General features: G+C 37.8%; 1 protein-coding gene across 1 annotated transcript in view; it reads left to right on the plus strand.

Moving 5' to 3' along the window:
- The window catches only part of CD96 (CD96 molecule), a 31,252-nt gene extending 20,499 nt beyond the window's left edge, over window positions 1-10,753 (plus strand). Inside the window, exons 10-15 of the mRNA XM_083361416.1 lie at window positions 2,350-2,424; window positions 2,983-3,057; window positions 3,356-3,442; window positions 7,415-7,501; window positions 8,846-8,969; window positions 10,183-10,753. Of these exons, the coding sequence (XP_083217542.1) occupies window positions 2,350-2,424; window positions 2,983-3,057; window positions 3,356-3,442; window positions 7,415-7,501; window positions 8,846-8,969; window positions 10,183-10,300 (566 nt within the window). The 3' untranslated portion in view covers window positions 10,301-10,753. The remainder of the gene's footprint in view (window positions 1-2,349; window positions 2,425-2,982; window positions 3,058-3,355; window positions 3,443-7,414; window positions 7,502-8,845; window positions 8,970-10,182) is intronic.
- Window positions 10,754-20,657: the final 9,904 nt, after the last annotated feature.

Consider the following 20,657-nt stretch of genomic DNA (forward strand, 5'->3'; position numbering starts at 1 on the left):
CATACATCCACAATTAACATTCAGTCACATGTGAATCTTGTAGTCTCAAAACTTCTACAGGTCATTTATTCATTTATTGTTAGTTTTATTGCTTCAGGGAAAAGTATCTAGCCCTTTGCTGTTTATGGTGAAAGCTCTTAAAAGTGCATAAAAAAGGAGCAATCCTTATATTGCTGGACTCTGTGGGACAAACACTTATCTCACCTAGGTCCTCTTCTCCAGGACTTGCATATAAGAGAAGGCAGGTACAACAATCACTATGCTTCTTCTTCCATTTTTATATTACCATGTAGCCAGCACAGTATTTCTAGGCAAAGAAAGAAAGAAGGAAGGAAGGAAGGAAGGAAGGAAAGAAAGAAAGAAAGAAAGAAAGAAAGAAAGAAAGAAAGAAAGAAAGAAAGAAAGAAAGAAAGAAAGAAAGAAACTATACCTGTTGTTTTTATAATCCTTTCACATTTCTAAATATAGTACTTCTAAAGTAATTTTGTATCCTTATACATTTTTTAATAAATCAGCAATAAAAATGCAATAATTAATGGTTGCATCAAGTTTTAGTTAGTTTAGTTTAGTTTTATTTGATTTCTATACCGCCCTTCTCCCTAGGGACTCAGGGCGGTTCACAGGGCATATATAAATAACGATACAAAAGTTAAAAAGAAATTAAACCAGTGCCCAGTTAAAAACAATAATACATTACTAAAAACACCAATTTAAAAACCCATAATCCCCCATCAGGCCAGACCAGCTAATTCAAATAAGTGGGTCTTCAGGCCGCAACGGAAGGTTCGGAGGTCTGATGCCATCCGGAGCTCCACCAGCAGTTGGTTCCATAATGCCGGAGCGCCCACAGAGAAGGCCCTCCCCCTGGGGGCCACCAGTCGGCATTCCCTGACCGGAGGCACCCTGAGGAGGCCCTCTCTGTGGGCACGTACTGGGCGGAGGGAAGTTGACGCCGGCAGCAGGTGGTCCCTGAGGTAACCCGGACCCATGCCATGTAAGGACTTAAAGATCATGACCAAGACCTTGAACCTCACCCGGAAGACAACTGGTAGCCAATGCAGCTCGCAGAGCAAAGGTGTAACATGGGAGTACCGGGAAACTCCCAAGACAACTCTCGCGGCTGCATTCTGTACCAGTTGGAGCCTCCGAGTGGTCTTCAAGGGAAGCCCCATGTAGAGACCATTACAGTAGTCAAGGCGAGAGGTCACGAGTGCATGAGTGACCGTACACAGGGCATCCCGGTCCAGATAGGGTCGCAACTGGCGCACCAGGCGAACCTGGGCGAAAGCCCCCCTAGTCACAGCCACTATATGATCTTCCAGAGTAAGCCGTGAATCTAGGAGGACTCCCAAGTTGCGAGCCCTATCCACGGGGGGTAAGAGCTCACCCCCCATAGAAAGAGATGGAACATTTTGAATGTCCCGGGATGATGGAATGTACAGCCACTCAGTCTTGTCAGGGTTGAGTTGAAGTCTGTTCCTCCCCATCCAGACCCGAACCGCCTCCAGGCAACGGGACATTACACCTTTCAAGGTTTCAAAAGGAAGTATAACTTGTTTCATTTTTGTAGTCTTTTTTCCCCCTCCTTCCAGGCAAGTCACAGATTTAGCAAGCACCACTTCTTTCTCATTTTTCCTCATATTTCTAATAGCTGTGTGGAGTGGGATGGAGTAAGATGGGTAGGGAGGAGAGGGGAGGGGAGGGGAGGGGAAGGGAGGAGAGGAGAGGAGAGGAGAGGAGAGGAGAGGAGAGGAGAGGAGAATCTCTTGCAAGGCTGGAGGCAGGGTTGCAATTGAGCCATTGTGTACATGTGAAATTATATTAAGAACTGTCATGGTCCAGTTGGAGTATAGTTATATAGTATGTTTGCTGAACATTTGCTTACGTTGGCTCGAACCTTCTTGTAGGGCAATCACTACATATCATAACAATGGGATTTAATATAGTGAATAAAGGAGAAAAAGTTTCTAAACAATCTCCTCCCTATCTGTATTTTTAAAGGATCTTAATTAACCTTTTTAAAGGATTTTAATTAACCCTCCTGATAAAGGACATCAGTAAGATTCAAAATATATTTTTAACGGTGAATATTAAAATAAAATGCATAGAGTCTTATTATTTTTAACTGGTTTAGATTTATTAATCATATTTTTCTGATCCCGCATGGGCAGAATGTTACATATATGGATTGGATTTGATGAGAACCATATACTGTAGACTTCAAATCCAATTAAGCATATCAAGCTTTATCAAGAAGTAGAAAAAATAGCTTTATATAATTTCATACCATCTTCTGGTATGCTAACAAAGCATTAAATGAGAAATTTAAAGACATTTTGTCTTCTACAGAACACTTGCATTCTACTAAAACCTTGCAAAGTGATACTACTACAAAGTTATTTACTGATTCCACTGTACCACAAAGTAAGTGATGAACGCTTCCTAAATTATTTGTATTTGGCGTGGAAAGTAGAAACATAATAGATTTCAATAATTGTGACTGACTTATCAAAGATTTTATTTTTAAAAAAATAGCTTTATATACTTTCATATGTACTTTCACCACACTAAGAGCTGTGGTGTTGCCGTGGTTAGAGTGCAGAATTGCAGGTTAATTCTACTGACTGCCGGCAGTTTGATCCTTGCTCCGCCCCACCTCGAGTTTGACTCAGCCTTCCATCCTTCTGATGTCAGTAAAATAAGGACTGAGATTGTTGGGGGCAATGTGCTGACTCTGTAAACCACTAAGAAAGTGCTATAAAGCACTATGAAGTGGTATATAAGTCTAAGTGGTATTGCTATTGCTATATGTGAGAGTTATTAGGCGAGCCTTTCTGAATAATGTGAAGTTGGCTCTTGTATTTTCTTTATAGTACTGAATATGAAGTCTGCATTTTAGTTTTGCTCCTCCTAATGGCAGTAGCCAACAAAACCTTGAATATTCACAAAAGAGGGTATTTAAAGTCAATTTGTTTTCTACAGAAATCTTGCATTCTACCCAAACCCTGCAAAGTACTACTACTACTGGGTTGCTCCATGATTCCACAGTACCACAAAGTAAGTTATAACACTTTCTATTTGTATTCAGTATGGGGAAGATAGTACCATACTTATTTTAAATCAAAGGAATAATTATGGCTTAGCCATATGCAGAAATAGTTATTACTATCAGGGAAATCTTTCCAGAAAATATGAACTGTTAGATTTGTTCCTTTAGAATTTCATTTATAATGTGGAATTTGTATTATCCAAAGGAAGTCTACATTTTAGTTTTACCTTTGCTAGTATCATCTGGCTAACAAAGCCTAAATCTTCACAATGAACAAGGAATTTAAAGACAATGTATCTTCTACAGAATCTACCCAAACCCTGCAAAATGATCCTATTACAGAGTTCTTCAGTGAGTCCACAGTACCTCAAAGTGAGTCTACAATACCACAAAGTAAGTTATAAACACTTTTTAAATTATTTGTATTCAACGTGGGAAAAGCAGAACCATATTTATTTCAAATCCTAGGTACATAAAAAAAGTAGAAATAGCCACTTTATATAGGAAAGTTATTCTTATTAGGAAAATCTTTTCAAATAATGTGGAGTATTAGATTTATTTCTTTACAGGTTCCCTTTATATATTTCCTACAAATGAAGGGTTCACTTTTTGGGGGGATCAGCCAAGTACTGATCCATTGATTGCAACAGGAGCTGACCAACTGGCTGTTACCCAAGCCTGTCATTGTGTCTCGACCAAAGTTTCCATGCCTAAGGCAGGACTAGAACTCATGATCTCTTGGTTTCTAGCCAAGTGCCTTAATTACTACACCAACTGGCTATGATATTGTACCTAAAATTCCCATTCAATGGATTCTTTAGCATCAATAATAAAACATATGTACATAGCAATATTGTTAAATATCAAGATATTGGATTAAGAACAAGAATGTACTTCAAGGGGATTTACTTGGAATGTAATTTACTTGAAGCAGAAAGGCAACATTTGCAATAAATAACAGGGCTCAATATCGCTGTTAAACTGATGGCGTGCCTATACCTGATCTCACATTATATTATCAAAGCAGTTTGTTTGTTTCTAAAATTAATATAGTTTTTGAACCTGGATTACCTATTGGGCTGCCTGATACGCTACATAGCATGGAAGAACCTAATACTAATGCTAAATTACATATTGGAGTCTAGTACAGCTGGGCTATCCAATCTATAATCAAGAAACAAAGTCAGTTTAAAGAAAGTTGGTTCTTGATATGTATCATCATCAACAAGAATAATAATAATGAGAGTTGTCATTCCTTGGTTCATCAGAGCATCAGGGAAGCCTAGAGACGAAACTGCTTTTTCTTCCCAGTACTAAATCTTCACCGACCATGGCATACAGCTCTACTTCCTTAGATAATCTGATTTTTATTGCTGCTAAGAAAAGTTCTTATTGAGAATAGTATAAGCAGTGACCTAACACTTCATGCCTGCTGCCCACAATTACAGTCCTCGTAATATGATTTTCCCATGTGGAGCATCTTTAAAGTGCTGCTGCTTGTTTAGGTTGGAGAGGCTTCCTTGATTTATAAGCTGTGAAAAGATATTTCCTGTGGCAAATCACTTTGTTTTCACACGCATAACACACACACAAATAGAATCAAGCGAAGCAATGTTTATTACTCATTTTCAAACTGCTTTTGACGTATATTTCTGAATCTTAAAACTTGTAAGATGTAGTTCGAGGTTCTTGTTTGAATTTCTGACGGGGATCCTATTCTTACCACTGCACTATCCAACTTGTGTTAGTGTAAAGGAATTACATTAGTACCATTTTCTCCTGGAGCAAAAAGTAGAAGTTCCATGTTTAGAGGATAGCTAATTATTTTACTTTGGAGGTGTATAAGGCTCAATGTGGATACTGTAAATTGTGTACATTTCTTATCCTCTGTAAGCCCTGGAAATCAAGAAAGCAAAAGATACCTGAGAGTTTGGAATAAAAATAAAATATATTTCATTACAGAAAAAAGAATTTAACAAAAACTAAGAAGTTTCATTTATTCTAGCATCTGCACACATGCAAATTATTCCAAATTATTACACTACTATGTGTCTGCTGAAAAACTACAATCATTGTTGAAGGTTTTACTGAAAATACCATGGGTTACCATGCAAAATATCCCAGGTTCAGTGTCTGGCATTTCCTAAAACAAAAGAAAAAATCCTGCTGAAATGCTGAAAAGTTAATGTTCCATCGAAGGCTAACGGTTCTTTAATTTTAGGAGAATTAAATTGGATAAGGTTAGTTAAGGGACTTCTCTATAAGGAAGTCTGTGATATGTATAAATCTGGATGATGTTTTTATATGTACAGCTGATGATGTGAAGTTGCAGACACCAATTAACAACTATGCAGTTGTTAACTAGTTCTTTAGTACAACTACTAGACCTGGGTAAAATCCAGACAAGCTTTATACCACAACAAAAAGGTACTGCAGAATGTTCTGTTTCTTTGCTGCCATCTAATGGTCACTGGATTTTACAGCCCAAATGTAATTACTACAACTCAAAGTATTTTTTCCCCCTCTGCTTCTCACATTTGTGTTTCAGCAGGGGTCATCTTAATTTATTTCAGGTTATCTTTAATTAAAATCTAAGGTGTAAATATCCTTTCTAATCAATATCACTCTGGTTAAATTGTCATGATCTAATGTCATTATCTTGACAAAGGGCTGAAGAATTCCAGGGTAACAACCCACCAAAATGGTGCCACTGTGACTCATTTCCATGAGAACTCCATGCCATCACAACATAAGTGGACGCTATGAAAGTATTAACATAATTTTACATAACTTTATAAATTAGGAAATATTATCTACATTGTAATTATATGTAAAATTAGGTTCCTTAAGTCAGGATAGATAATTTAGAAGAATCAATGAGAGAGAGGGAGGGAGGGAGAATCAGATCTATCTGTGCAAAGTCACGCAACCTATTTCATGAATGATCAATAATATATTGAGACACAAAAATGCCACAATGCTGCTACACCTAATCCATCTTGCTTGAGTTGGGAAGGCTAAGTATTATTAAAAGATGCCAATGTTGTAATATCAGATATATGTAAACAACAGCAAGAAAGAAATTAACTGAGCAGGAGCAATTAATTTGGTTTGTCATTGCACTGATTCCTCTGTCAACAATAGTGAACAATTCAGGCTATAGCTATCATACCTCCTTTATATGGACGAGCTGAAGCTGTATAGGAAAACACCATCAGCTGCTCAACACTGTCTGAAGATACAGTCAGGATACCCCAGGGGTCTTCAATCTTGGCCATTTTATGACTTGTGGACTTCAAATCCCAGTGTCCCTGGCTGAGGAATTCTGGGAGTTGAAGTCCACAAGTCATAAAAGGGCCAAGTTTGAAGACCCCTGGGATATTGCAATGGAGTTTGAACTTGACAAATATCGCACCCTTATCAATAATAGGGGGAAATAGTGAAAACTCAACATATCAAGATCCTTAAGCAATAATATCAAGAATCTGAATGAAGACGATTGCTACAAATATGTGGGCATCTTTCAAGGTGACAACATCAAGCACATTGAAGTCAAGAGAAAGAATCACAAGAGAATATATCATGAGAATTAAGAAGATCTTAAAGCCCAAATTCAGTGGAGGAAATACCATTAAGGCAATTAATACCTGAGCAATTTCAGTCGTTAGATACACAGCTGGAATAGTGGACTGGACTAAAGCAGAATTAAAAGACCTAAATATGAAGATCAGAAAAATAATGACAATAAATCATGCTGGTCATCCATGCAGTAATGTTGACAGACTCTACTTAACAAAGAAAATAATTGGCTAGTGGAATATTGCAATAAAACAGAAAAATAACATGTTCTGGTACTTTAGAATTCAACAGACAAGCACCTGCTACATAACACCCCAGACTAAAGGATTGTCAATAAGAAAGACAAAATAGTTTGGATAGTGGAATTGGAATTGGAGGCAGCAAAATAGAAAAGAACAAAGTGGTGAAAAATCACAAAATATAAAGATCTGCACATCGAAGTAGAACAGTTGTGGCAGAAACAAGCAAAACACCATCAGCATTGACAAAAGCATCATCGCTCAATTGCAAAAGGCAGCTTTTACTTGGAACAGCTTGCATCCTGCAACAGTACATGTAACAACGAACAACAAACTGCCTATCCTAGGTCCTTAGGAAAGACTCGACAGGTGGATAAAAATGTCAAATTCAGTCTAGACACTCGCTGACTGTGCAACCAACTGTAATAGCTCATCTTCTATTATGCCTGGCTGCACAATCAGCCAGATGTATGGTAATCATTACTGCTATAACAATACTGGTAAACTGGCTAAAATCATAAAGAATATATGCTTATCCTTTTTTAAGGAAATCTGCCCATCGGAAGAGTGATTGAAGTAACCACAATGAAGAGTCCTGCCAATTCATATACTATAAAGAATGGCCTTGATACTGGTAAATTATTGCTTCAGTTGTAAAGGAGGAGGAGGGTAAAATGGTTGCTGCACCTGGTTTTGGCAAGACTACTCTGAGGGGAGGGAGCTGAGGGAAGGGACGTACTGTACATTAATCAATTTCCCCACAATTTCCCAGTCATAATCAAGACTGAAAAGATTTGTTTCACAGGAGCCCTGGCATATATTACCCTACCTGTACCTGCCACTAAAGAATGAAAAGCTGCAGATGTGGTTGCCCATATTCTGAGCAGAATTACTGAGAGAATTTACAGTTGCCGGGGAAGCTGATGTGTTAATCCTTGCTAGGATCATTGCAAGATGTCAGGCTATATACTGCTATATAGCAATGTACAGCTTAGACACTTTCATGCTTCGAAAGTGTTTTCAATCTAAGCCATTGACTCAGTCCCTAAAAAGGGGGGAAGATAGATGGGCTATACTTCCAGAAATTATTTCAAAAGCTGCCCAAATAACAAATAGTCCTTATTTAGCAACTGTGTCATTTAACAACCATTCACAGTTATAATGGTGATGAAAAGGCAACTTTGTGACCAGTCCTCACATTTATGTGATTCGCAGGTCTCTAAAGCCAAGGAAAGGTGAAGCAAGATCATAAGCGCAGTCATGATTTCACTTGTGACTGCTTTACTTATTGAAAAAGTTGTTTGATTGTGGTTGCTAAACAAGGACTACCTGTATAGATTTATGCTCATTTTAGAATGAGAGCAAATTCTAAGTGCCTCTTTGTTTCTAATTCATCTTGTGTCAGTATTTTAGTCCTACTGTTGCTTAAATTGCAAATGGAAATGAATATAATATAATTCTTGCCCCTATAAATGCCATCCAGTGCCACACAGTGTTGCAAAACTGCAAATAAAAGTGGTTTTTTTTTAATATCAGGTCTCCTACCATTGAAATCGCATAAGCCACAATATGTTATTGTAAGACATATGAAGTGCAATAGGATAGCTAATTGGAAAGTAGATCATGTGTTATGCTGGTAAGCTGGATATTAACAGTACCAGGATAAGGCATTAGTTTAAAACTTCCCCTCGGTTCTTAAAGACTGCAAGCAGCACAGTGAGCACAAGGCAGGTTGCATGGCATCCTGCCATCTCTCCCAACACCCAGAGTCTGCCTCACAGTATCTGCCACTAAGATGGCTTCTGGATCCTGTCTGATGTTGACTCCTCTATAATCAACTGCTTTGGATAATTTGTTTGGATGTGATAGTCAAAAACAAATAAAAAAACACTCATAATTTAGAAATGTAGAAAGAATAACTGTTCAAAGCTTGCTTATGGTTTTTGTTATAATAATTTTGGCACTGTACCATTTCCAGGTTCCACAATGGTTCCAAAACACAGTACATTTCCATGGCCAATAGTTGTGTCAATTCTGCTTCTCTTCTGCACGTGCTTAATCATTTGTGGGATTAGAAAATGGTGTCAGCTTCAAAGAGAAATGTAAGTACACTGTATCACTACTTTAATTCATTTTGTGCATCATTGTGAATTTACTCCTATACAAACCAGTGAGATTAATTGCAAAAAGATTTCTTTTTAAAGAAAGAATGAAGTAAATCAACAGGTTTTTTGTATTTTTAGAAAAGTTATTAATAAGTTATAACAGTTACTATGACAACAAAATATGGCAGTAATTGCCCACTAAAAAAACCTACATACCTTGTTGTTGTTGTTGTTGTTGTTAGCTGCGAAGTCGTGTCCGACCCATCACGACCCTATGGACAACGTTCCTCCAGGCCTTCCTGTCCTCTACCATCTTCTGGAGTCCATTTAAGCTCACGCCTACTGCTTCAGTGACTCCATCCAGCCACCTCATTCTCTGTCGTCCCATTCTTCTCTTGCCCTCAATCTTTCCCAGCATTAGGCTCTTTTTCAGTGAGTCCTTCCTTCTCATTAGGTGGCCAAAGCATTTGAGTTTTAGCTTCAGGATCTGGCCTTCTAAAGAGCAGTCAGGGTTGATCTCCTCTAGGACTGACCGGTTTGATCGCCTTGCAGTCCAAGGGACTCGCAGGAGTCTTCTCCAGCACCATAGTTCAAAGGCCTCAATTCTTTGGTGCTCAGCCTTTCTTATGGTCCAACTTTCACAGCCATACATTGCAACTGGGAAGACCATAGCCTTGATATACGCACTTTTGTTGACAGGGTGATGTCTCTGCTTTATACCTTATAGTCATTTAAATAAATAACACACAATAAGATCCATATAATATTAACTATCAGTATGAGAGTAAACATTATTGAAATATAATTGATATTAAGCTACATTCTCATGTTTAAAGAATGGCATATCTATAATATTTTAAAAATATGTATGTCAGGGCAACTGAACATATTATTACTATAAGACTTTATTCTCGGTTTACCTTGGATGTCATTACCACAAATGATCCTGGTCACTTTATTTAAACTTTGATTTGGTATTACTCAAAGGAACAAAAAGAAATACAAATATCTTAATAATATTACTGATTTTAATGGTTCACTTTTCATTGAGAAGGTATATTAGGTCCCTGCTTCAATGTAAATTAATGGCAGGGTGGACGTATTTTTATGCCTAATTATGTTTCACTTCTTAATTCTATCTAACTATTCTGATTGCTTATTGTGTATGTTCATTTGCTGCACATTTTAAACAGGATTATTTTCATTGTAGTATGAATAAACCTCCGTCTTTCAAGCCACCTCCTCCACCAGTCAAGTATTCCTCCATCCAAGTCTATAATGAAAGTTATTCATCCTGTGATGAATTAGAGAATCTGAAATCAGCCTGAAAATCTATAATGACCCAGCGTAAAAAAATGACACGCGTACTCTATGGTTTTTACAATACAGGCAGTGATGCACATTCCCATTTGGATCGCTTAATCTTGTATTTGTGCTAAAGTATATGACATTTAGCACATTTACAAACCCAGATTACCTTTTGTAATCGGCACATCATGAAATCAAACATATGGCAAATAACAGCTAGTGCGCCTTTGCAGGAGAACAATGAATCTTCATTCGATATACAACTGTTTGTTTGAAAGACTATGAAGGTATGATTAATATGTATGATATTAATATGTATGATACTGACTGATAGTCTCAGTTATGTTTCTTTCCACGTTACGCCTACATTTTTGCTAGATTGAAGATGCTCGCAAGAGTTACCTGTTTTTCCAGACAGTGGCCTAAAATGAGAAATCCACATTGCTGTATATGAATGCAAAGAATCAATAATAAATTAGGCACAAATGCAAATATTCCCTGAGTCTTCGGAGAAGGGCGGGATATAAATGGAATTAAATAAAAATAAATTTCCACTAGCTGCATATATAAATAAATGGATTTACTGTACGTAAAACTGAGAATGAAAGACACAAACTCCAACAGAAGAGAATATGTGTATCTCAAGAGTTGAACTGTGGAGTCCTTGATTATTTACTTGCAGATGTTTCATTACCCTACTCGGTAACTTCATCAGTTCAGGTAGTCCTCAACTTACAACCATTCAAAGTTATAACGGCATTGAAAAAAGTAACTTATGACCACATTTCACACTTACAATCATCGCAGCATTCCCCATAGTCATGTGATCAAAATTCAGATGCTTAGTGACACGTGTTTATGACGGTTGCTGTATCCCAGGGTCATACAATCACCTTTGCAACCTTCTGACAATCAAAGTCAATGGGGAAGCCAGTTTAATTTAACAACCACATTGCTAACTTAACAGCTGCAGTAATTCACTTAACAACTGGGGCAAGAAAGGTCATAAAATTCACTTAACTGTCTTGCTTAGCATGACAAATTTTGGGCTCAGTTGTGGTTGTAAGTCAAGGACTCACACTTGTATTAATGAGTGTGAGCTTTGCTTCCTCTTTATATACAGTAGCTTGGCTTGCCAGTGTTAGTGGGGATTGTTTTTTCCTTGCTAGTTCCTTGATTTGTTTTTGTTTTCTGTTTCCCTGGTGTCAATCCCTGCCTATCTGGGTATTGGCTGCTAGAGAGGAAGTATTCTGGTCTTTTTGTTTACCTCTTAATTTTTTAATTGCCATTTTTGAACTGGGTGTCACTATGGTTTATTTCTATGTGTCAATTGATAGCTGACTTGTCTGAATGTCAAACTTCTAGGAATTCCCTAGCATCTTTGGATTTAACGTGATCTAAAATTCTTGCATTTTTACAGTTGAAACTATGGTTGAGTTTCTCCATAGTTGTGAGATTAAGGAGTTTTCATCATGTCTTCTGACTGGTAGTTGGTGTTCATGGATGTGATCTGCTAGCCTTCTGCCTGTTGGACCTACATAGTGGTTGTTACAGTCCTTACACAGTATATTGTAGATATTTTTTATTTTTTCTTCTTGAACTACTGAGTCTTTTGTTTTACTTATTTTGGTATGGCTTATTGCACAATCAGCCAGATGTTTAGACTGAATTTGGCATTTTTTATTACCTATCAAGTCCTTCCCAAGGACTTGGAATAGGCAGATGTTCTTTGTTGGTATTAAAAATATCTTTGCAGCATGCAAGCTGTTCCAAGGAAAGCTGCTTTTTGCAATTGTTGGCGATTTTGTCAGTGCCAATGGGGTTCAAGAGATGCTCCAGATGTTTTGTGATTGCACCAAAGTGATTGCACTATTATTATTAGTACTAACTTAGTTTCTCTTGTCACAATCATTCTATTTCTGTTTGCAGGCCTTCGTATGTTGCTATCATCTCCAGTTCTTTCTCTTCTATTCTGCTGTCTCTGGGTATTGCTATGTCCAGACTTTTTTGTCTTTCTTACCAACAATTGTTAAGTCTGTAGTGTTATGTCGCAGGTGCTTGTCTGTTTGATTCTAAATTTCCATTAGCTTCTTCATTTTCTATTATTTTGTCTATTTTATGATCCTACCAGTTCTTGTTTGTATCGAATTGTGCTTCTTGCAGAACTTCCATGTTGCCACTTTGTCATACCATTGCTTGTAGTCAGTATGGACACTCTTTTTGCAGCAGCTCACTAGGTAGTCCTCTGTTTCTTCAGATACTTTGCAAAGGTGGCATTTTCTGTCTTTTCTGTCTTCTCAGTTCTGGCAATGTATACATTTCTTCTTAAGGTTTGGTCTTGTGCAGTTGGAGTTAACCCTCTATTTCTTCCTTCAATTTTCCTGCTCTTAATCAAGTCTTGTAACTATCTGCTTTGGCTCCTACTTTTTTAGGTACTGGCCATGTAATATTTGTCTTGCCATGTCTCTTTCCTGTTCTTCTTGGTCTTTCTTGCAGGCCGGTTTGGTCTCTCATTATTACATTTACATACCATCCATCTCCATGTTTGGGCTTTCGGAGGGGCTTCACAATGTTTGCATGCTACAGTAATGATGTGTGGTCATTATTTCTGAGATGTTTTTGATGAATGGGAGTATTATCCTTTTCATAGCTTGGGTTGGCTGTGCTGTAGATGTTTCAGTGGTCAGGCACTTAGGTTGGACATCTATTTAGTTGAGAGATGTATAGGCAATGAGTTTCCTTTTTCTGGTGTTCTGGGTGGCTGCAATATATTTGTGTTCATCTTAATAATGTTCTTACGTAGCTCTCTTATGGGAGGTTAAGTTGTTATTTTGGTAATGGAGCACTTGGCTACTGCAGATTGTTTTTTCAATAGGCTTGCATTTCTAATTTGCCATTGTATGTAAGCAGGAAGCAAAGTCATACACACTTGCACTAAGGAAGTTACTTAGTTGAGTAATGAAACATCTACAAACAAACCACCAAGCTTAAAGAGCATTAAGACCTCCACAATTAAAACTGTGTATAATTTCTCAAATCAAAACATTTACTTTTTTAGAAAGTGCATACAGTAGTTTCCATATCTTGACTAAACATCATTGGTCAGGGGAGCAGATTTCAGTTTCAGAAAAAAAATGCATGCACCAATTACTCTGCAGACTAGATCTTTATTTTTTTATGCTTAATTGATGAAAGTCTGTTGAACAGATTCATTTTTTTTCTAAACCTGAAAATTAATTTATGTTCAAACTGTTGTTGTTATATTGCTCCGTTTATGGCTGTTGTCATGCTTTATTATGCCCCTCTCCAACCCATTACTGAGGCAATCTTAAATTCACATAGCTCTCTAGAAAAAGATTCTAAAGTTGGAAAAGTAAAAGGAAAGAGAAGAAGACAATCAGCAGCAAGGTGGATCAATTCATTTACTAAGGCAATGTTAGAAGACCTGAAAGACCAAGTTAGAGATAGATCATTTTGGAAAACTATAATGGTTGCTGGATTCCAAAAGCCCAGTTTTTAAATGGTATTTTCCCCCTTATTCCATCACCATCCAAGGGCAGGCTCAAGATGTATAAAATTTATTTGGCTTTCTGATCTATTATCTTGGGATGAGTTCAAGGGGCTGGAGATGACTAGGAACAGCTGCAGTGAAGGCAGGAGAGAGAGAGCAACAGCAGCAGTAACAAATTTTAAACCAATCTAATGTTCTGCCAACTCAAAGATGAATGGATAATAAAGCCATGCAACCATCCAGAGTTGGAAGGGAAAGACAATTGTAAGTGCACATGACATATACCCTGTTTCCCCCAAAACAAGACCTGGTCTTTTTTTTTTCCTCCAAAAGAGACACCATTTCTTATTTGGGGAGGAATGTCTTACCTGCGGCACCAAAAGCCCCACCCAGCTGGTCCACTTCTTCTGGGGCTGAAGGAGCAGCTTCATTCTGCAGTTGCATTCAGGTCTGCATTTTACACTCAGGCCTTTCTGGAAGGCTGTGCAGCCGAGTACCGAGCTATGGATTCAATCCATAGCTCGCTGCTCGGCTGCAGAGGTCTTGCAGAATCGAGCTATGGATTGAATTCATAGCTCAATTCATGGCTGCACAGGCCTTCCAGAAAGGCCTGTGTCTGAGAAATGCAGGCCTGGCTGCAGAAGACGCCTAGAAGAAGTGGGCTTGTGAGGAGAGGCCTGGCTGCCAGATAAGTGGGTGTGGGGCACGTGGGGCCAATCCACACCCCCACCCCAGGCCTATTTGGATTTTATGTGTGCCTTGCCCCAAAACTAGGGCTTAATTTTGGGGTAGGACTTATATTAGGCCCATCCCCCCAAAATTAAATTAGGCCTTATTTTGGGGGTAGGCTTTACTTTCGGGGAAACATAGTATATTGCATTTGTTTTAAATGTAAGACATCTTTTTGAGAACATCTGTCTCCTACTGCATTGTCCTTGCATAGCCTGAGAGCAGGAGTCCCCAACCCCTTGGCTGCAGCCCACTATTGGACCTTAAGCCTTTTGGAACCGAGCTGCAGAAATGGTGGGCAAACGTGCATGTGCGCATCCCACTCGCGTGAGCCATGTGCAAGCAAGTGCATGCATGCTGCATTTGCATGAGCGATGGGCACACATGCCTGACACTCACACAAATGGTGCTGCGCACACATGCTTGCCTGCCACTCACACAGATCCATCCCCTCTCCCCGCCACTCCGCAAAGCCAAAAATTTTGGGGAACTCTGCCTTAGAGGACAGCACTGACCCATCAATAGGGAAAGTTTCAAAATTAGGTTTGAGTACCTGATCATGAATTAAGTTTCCTTCAACATTCTTAGACCAGAAATATTAAGATCATTAGATCATAAATGTGACTTAAATGTCCCTGATTTTAATGGACCTGGCCAAAGCATGACTCACAGGCCTACCTGTCTTGCACAATTCACCCTGTGCAGGTTTATTTAGCAAATGCTTTGAATACAGTTTTTATTCCCTCCTTAGCTAACTAAACAGGAAAGCTAGCAGACTTTTCCATATGTCAAGGACCCCACTTTTAGGAATGAGGTCTGTAAAAGCTCACAACAACTCAGCGTATTTGATGTAATCACTTTTGCGGGAAAGAAAAGTATTATCATCCCACAAAAAAGAAGATGGGAATCAGGATTAAGAATATCATCCCCCTCCATTTAGCTTTATTTTAAATTCAGGTCTATGGTGCACATAGAATTTCTCTCCAAAATGGAGAAATATAATAACAAATAACTAAATGTTCTGATAGCAGGACATGAAGAATATTGTTATCACATTGTTATTGAATCATATTTTCATCCTTGATTCATGCTCTAGTTATGATTTTAATGAACATTGGACAATGATATATTTTTCTTTCAGTTTTCACATATAACTCAAATTATCATTGCATATTCAAACAGGCATTTAGGAATTAATTCAATAGTTTGTTATTTTGCTATAATCTGTAACTGTTACATCATATTTAATTTATATATACATACACAAACACAGACACAAACTGCATTATAAATATTTGGAACATGGATTGAAAAACTGTAATAAATTACGATGTTGATGAGTGTGTAATAGTGCCATGACCACAAGATGGCTCTATAGTTCAACATTTTATCATATTTCATGCATAATAAAGATAAAATGTCTTTCAACCATTTCTGGTTATTTTTATCTACAACCTATATAGTTTTTCTTGGTAGCAATTTGGAAGTGATTTGCCAGTGTGATCTGCAATTTTTCCCCAGCTTCATGCACAACATGAAATTCTAGTCTACAGTCTAGTCTACTATTCTAGTATATCTTGGAGGTATCTCATCTAAGTATTAACCAGGCCCAGTGTCAGAAATTAGTCAACCACATGTTTTATGATAAGAAGACAGACTAATAGTAACCTTTAAGTTTACTAATGCAGTAAAGTGAAAAATGAATGTGTGAGGCTAAAAAAAGATAACTATTCAGACAATGTAAACTGAAAACAGTATTTATCAGAGGTTTTTTTCAAGAGATTTGTGGGTGTTTTCAGATAGATCAGACATGTCAAACACAAGGCCCGGGGGCCAGATCCGGCCCGCGAAGTGGTTTCATGTGGCCTGCGAAGCCATCCTGGAAACAGTGAGGGAATGGCCCCCACTGCCTTGGCCCTGGCACAGAGACCCTCCTTCTGCCAGAGACCTCCAAATCTGTCCCATTCCTGCCCAGGCCCCCATAGGCATCCTCGATGCGAACGATGTAGAGCTGGCCACGCCCACCCAGTAGGCCATACGCACTCTAGCCATGCCCACCCAGTAGGCCACGCCCACCCTGGCCATACCCACCCGGCCCCCTGAGGGCAACCGCAATGCTGATGCGGCCCTCAATGAAATTGAGTTTGACACCCCTGAGATAGATGGTTTGAACAAAAAGTGTGCAAAAGCTATTCTGTCTTTCTTAGCAGACTTTAGTGAAAGGAAAAAAGATGGAAAGCACAGGGAGTTCACAAGTAAGAAATAATATTTTCTGGTCACTCTTAAACTTTGTGAATTAATGAGATAGAGCAATGGTGTAATAAAAACGTCCTTGGAAAGCAACTTTTCCCAATGTGGTGCCTCCTAGTAATTATGGTAACGGATTTTTGGGGGGTGGGGGGGATTGGCCAAGAGATCAAAGAAGATGCAAGCTGGGGGGGAAACTGATTTGGCTAAAAAATCTGCCTGTTGACCATTCTGTATATTCTTCAAGAATATTCAGACTCCTGAAAAGTTCATCTTTCATACATTCAGGTCTCTCAGCACAGGTTCAAGCTACAAGATACTTTAGGAATCATGGGTGTACCATTTCAACGAATAAAAGGATGTCCCAATCTTCAGAAAATTAAAGTAATTCAAGATTCCTGGGACAAAGATGATTGTGCAAAGTTGTTGAGGAGAATGTCAAAGAATTGTTGCTGTCATCCTAACTTTCATTTTCCCAGAAGTAAATAATTGGCTGTTATGAGAAACAGGATACTGATAAACCATTGACTTGATCCAACCAGCAACATCCTGTTTATATATTTGTGCGATGAAGTTGTACCTGCTATGACTAACCAGGTATAATTTCATGGCACAAAATATACTGTATAATCTGAACATTACTGGTTGGTTCAGATTAACAGCTTTTTTATCACTATGCTGTTTCATTTGAATTTAAAAATCAGTCAAAAGTAAAACATAAATGGCAAACAATTGAAATAGACAAATCCATAAAGTCATCGGTGAAATGAAGCCAAACAGCAGCTATTGGAACACCTCTACTTTTGGTTGACTGTATCTCATAAAGGCCCATTTTCCTGTCCTTTTACATGTTGTTACCTAGATTTTTCTGTATTTTAGTTTTTGTTATGGATTTCCAAAGGAAAAAATGCCCCAAGAAGTGAAATGGCAAAATTCAGTACTCAGCTGAACTACCTTAGAAGCCTCCTTACAAGATAGATTTTCAGTAAGCTAGCTTCTTAGACTTCAGAACGTGTCTGAATTATGTGTGGCACAAATCTGCATTTTTATATAGAGATTAAATAGTGGTTTAACCACCACTGCCAGTTGATTTTTATATGCCTGTTATTTGTGTATGTACCTTAATGCTACAAGTCAGACTTGTATTTGAATATCTGGCTCACGATAACAGTTTACTATATCAGTAAACTTTAATGTAGATATTTTATTTATTTATTATCTATTTATTTTAACTGGAATGGAAATATTTGATGCTGAGTATTTATAACCTATACATAATAGAAACTCCCAAGGGTGGAGCACTGAATTAAAATGCCATCTTGGTTCTCAACAGCAGTATTATTTCTCCAATGAATAAGAACTGATTCCTATTCCCATCTAAAGGTCCCAAGTGATTTATTGGCCATGAGACAAGAGGCTTGCTAATAAGCAATACAGGCAAAAGCTTTCTACAGGTATCGTGTAAACTGGTACTGAATATTCCACCTTAATGGGCTGCACAAATATCTGTTTCAGCAATGTGGTGAATCTAGTATGTTCTGAAGTAAAACTGGGTTCCATTGTTTTTTAATATTTAGAAGTGTGTAACTGTACAAATCAGTCATCTTAATTATGTGGCCAAACTAAAATTAGGTGTTCAAGAATAATCCTGATCATAAAAATCTTACCATCAGTGAAGAGATAAATTTCTAAGGAAAGAAGAGGAAAGACAATTTGATGTCAAATGTGTATGAGGCTTGCTCATAGAGCATCAAAGTATACTTTGAATTATATTTGCAAACCACTACCTGTCATGCCCTTACTCTTGAAGATTCCCTGTTAAGCTTCAGCTAAATGAAGATCTGAATATTTAATCAAGACATTACATGAGACTTAGCACCAATACACTTGGCATAAAAGTGGAAACCATGTTATCATTAACAGTTAAAATTTATCAGTGATTTCAATAAATTCTAGGAGGTTTAGACTATCACAAAGAAGGGGAGATAGTTCAATGTGAAATTTCACATTCAAGTCCTGCCACCTCCAAAAAAGATTAGGAAGACGAGAAACCCAGTGTTAAAATGGAGTGTTGCTCTTATAATAAATTTTCCAAGGAAGGTGATAAAAATACTGTACCAAATGAACCAATGGTCCGATACAGTATAATATACCTTCCTACGTACAAGTTGACCACAATTGAGCTCAACATTTCTGTTGTTAAATGAAACATTTGTTTATTGTTTACTTATTATATAGGGAATTAGAGGAGGAGCAAGTTAAGGAGTCAATGATAAAAGAAATTTTGGATATACGATTGAATTAGATAGATGGCAGCAATTGTGGGAAAGAAACTATAAACTGACAATGGCGACAGCATATAAAGAAAATATGTACAAGGTGTTCTATAGATGGCATATGTCTCCAGAAAGACTAGCTAAAATGTTTAAGGACAGATCTATGAAATGTTGGAAATGCCATCAAATGCCAGGCTCTTTCTATCATATGTGGTGGACATGTGCAGAAGCTAAAACCTATTGGAACATAATCAAATCATGGATAGAAAAGATGATACAACAACGTATAGAATTAAGACCAGAAATATTCCTGTTGGGTATTTTACCAGAGAAATATAGCAAAGAGAACACATATTTGATTATTCATATAACCACTGCAGCTAGGATTGTGTTTGCACAAAACTGGAAGGCACTGAAAGCTCCTCCAGAAGAAGAGGTGATCAGGAAAATAATAGAATGTGCGGAAATAAATAGATTAACAATGATAATTAAAGATAAGACAGAGTCAGAGTATTATGAAATTTGGGGAAAATTTTATGAGTGGGTAAAAAAGAGAATATGCTTAAAAGACAGCTAACACTAATTTAGATGGAAGAAAAATGAAGAGATAAGGATATTATCGTACCTAATATAGACATTGAAAATCTAAGGAGAGGAGTTGCTCGGACATCACCCCTGAAATGTGTCGGAAGAGGAATGGGAGGGAAGAAAAGAGAGGAGAGAGGGAAGAGAGTAGAGGAGGGGGAAGGAAGTAGGAAGGTCGGAGGGAAAGAGGAGGAGAAGTGGGGAGAAACGGGAGGGGAGTGGTGAGGGAAAGAGGAGAGGAGAGGAAGAAGAGGGAAGTAGGAAAGAAAGGAGAAAGGGAGAAAGAAAGTAGAGAAAAGAGAGAGAAGGAGGGTGGATACATTGAAAGGGGAAATGGACGAGCAGCACCCAAACTTACATGTATGTACTTATGTATGGCGATACATTTGTTGACTTGTTTGTGGAAGAAATGGGAAAATAAATTTGAATATATAATAAAAAAATAAAAAAGTGAAACATTTGTTGAGTTTTGCCCAATTTCACAATCTTTCTTGCCATAGATGTTAAGTGAATTACTAAAGTTGTTAAATTAGTAACACGATTGTTCTGGCTTCCCCATTGAATTTGCTTGTCAGAAGGCCACAGAAGGTGACCACGTGACCCCAGGACATGGCAACTGTCATAAATATGAATCAGTTCCCAAGCATCTGAATTTTCATCACAGGATCATGGGGATGTCACAACTGTCATAAGTGTGAAAAATGGCCGTAACTTCATGAAGTCACTAAATGAACTGTTGTAAATCAAGGACTACCGGTACTATATTATAGTACTTCTGATCAATATAGGTGTATACAGATTTGTATGTATGAATGAACATATGCACACACATACACACAAATATACAGAGATATATACTGTACAAAAAAAAGAGGTACAGTATATATCAACTGCAAGTTTAAATTGAAAAGTGTAGTTGTGTATGACAAGTTTTGTTAAGTCCTGTTCTACAATTAGTCTAACACATTTCAAATCCTGTTGAGTTAATGATATTGAAGTATAATTTTTAGACTCATACAGTTAGGAATT

The sequence above is a fragment of the Vipera ursinii genome, assembly GCF_947247035.1.
Source record: "Vipera ursinii genome assembly, chromosome: 4".
Lineage (NCBI taxonomy): Eukaryota > Metazoa > Chordata > Lepidosauria > Squamata > Viperidae > Vipera > Vipera ursinii.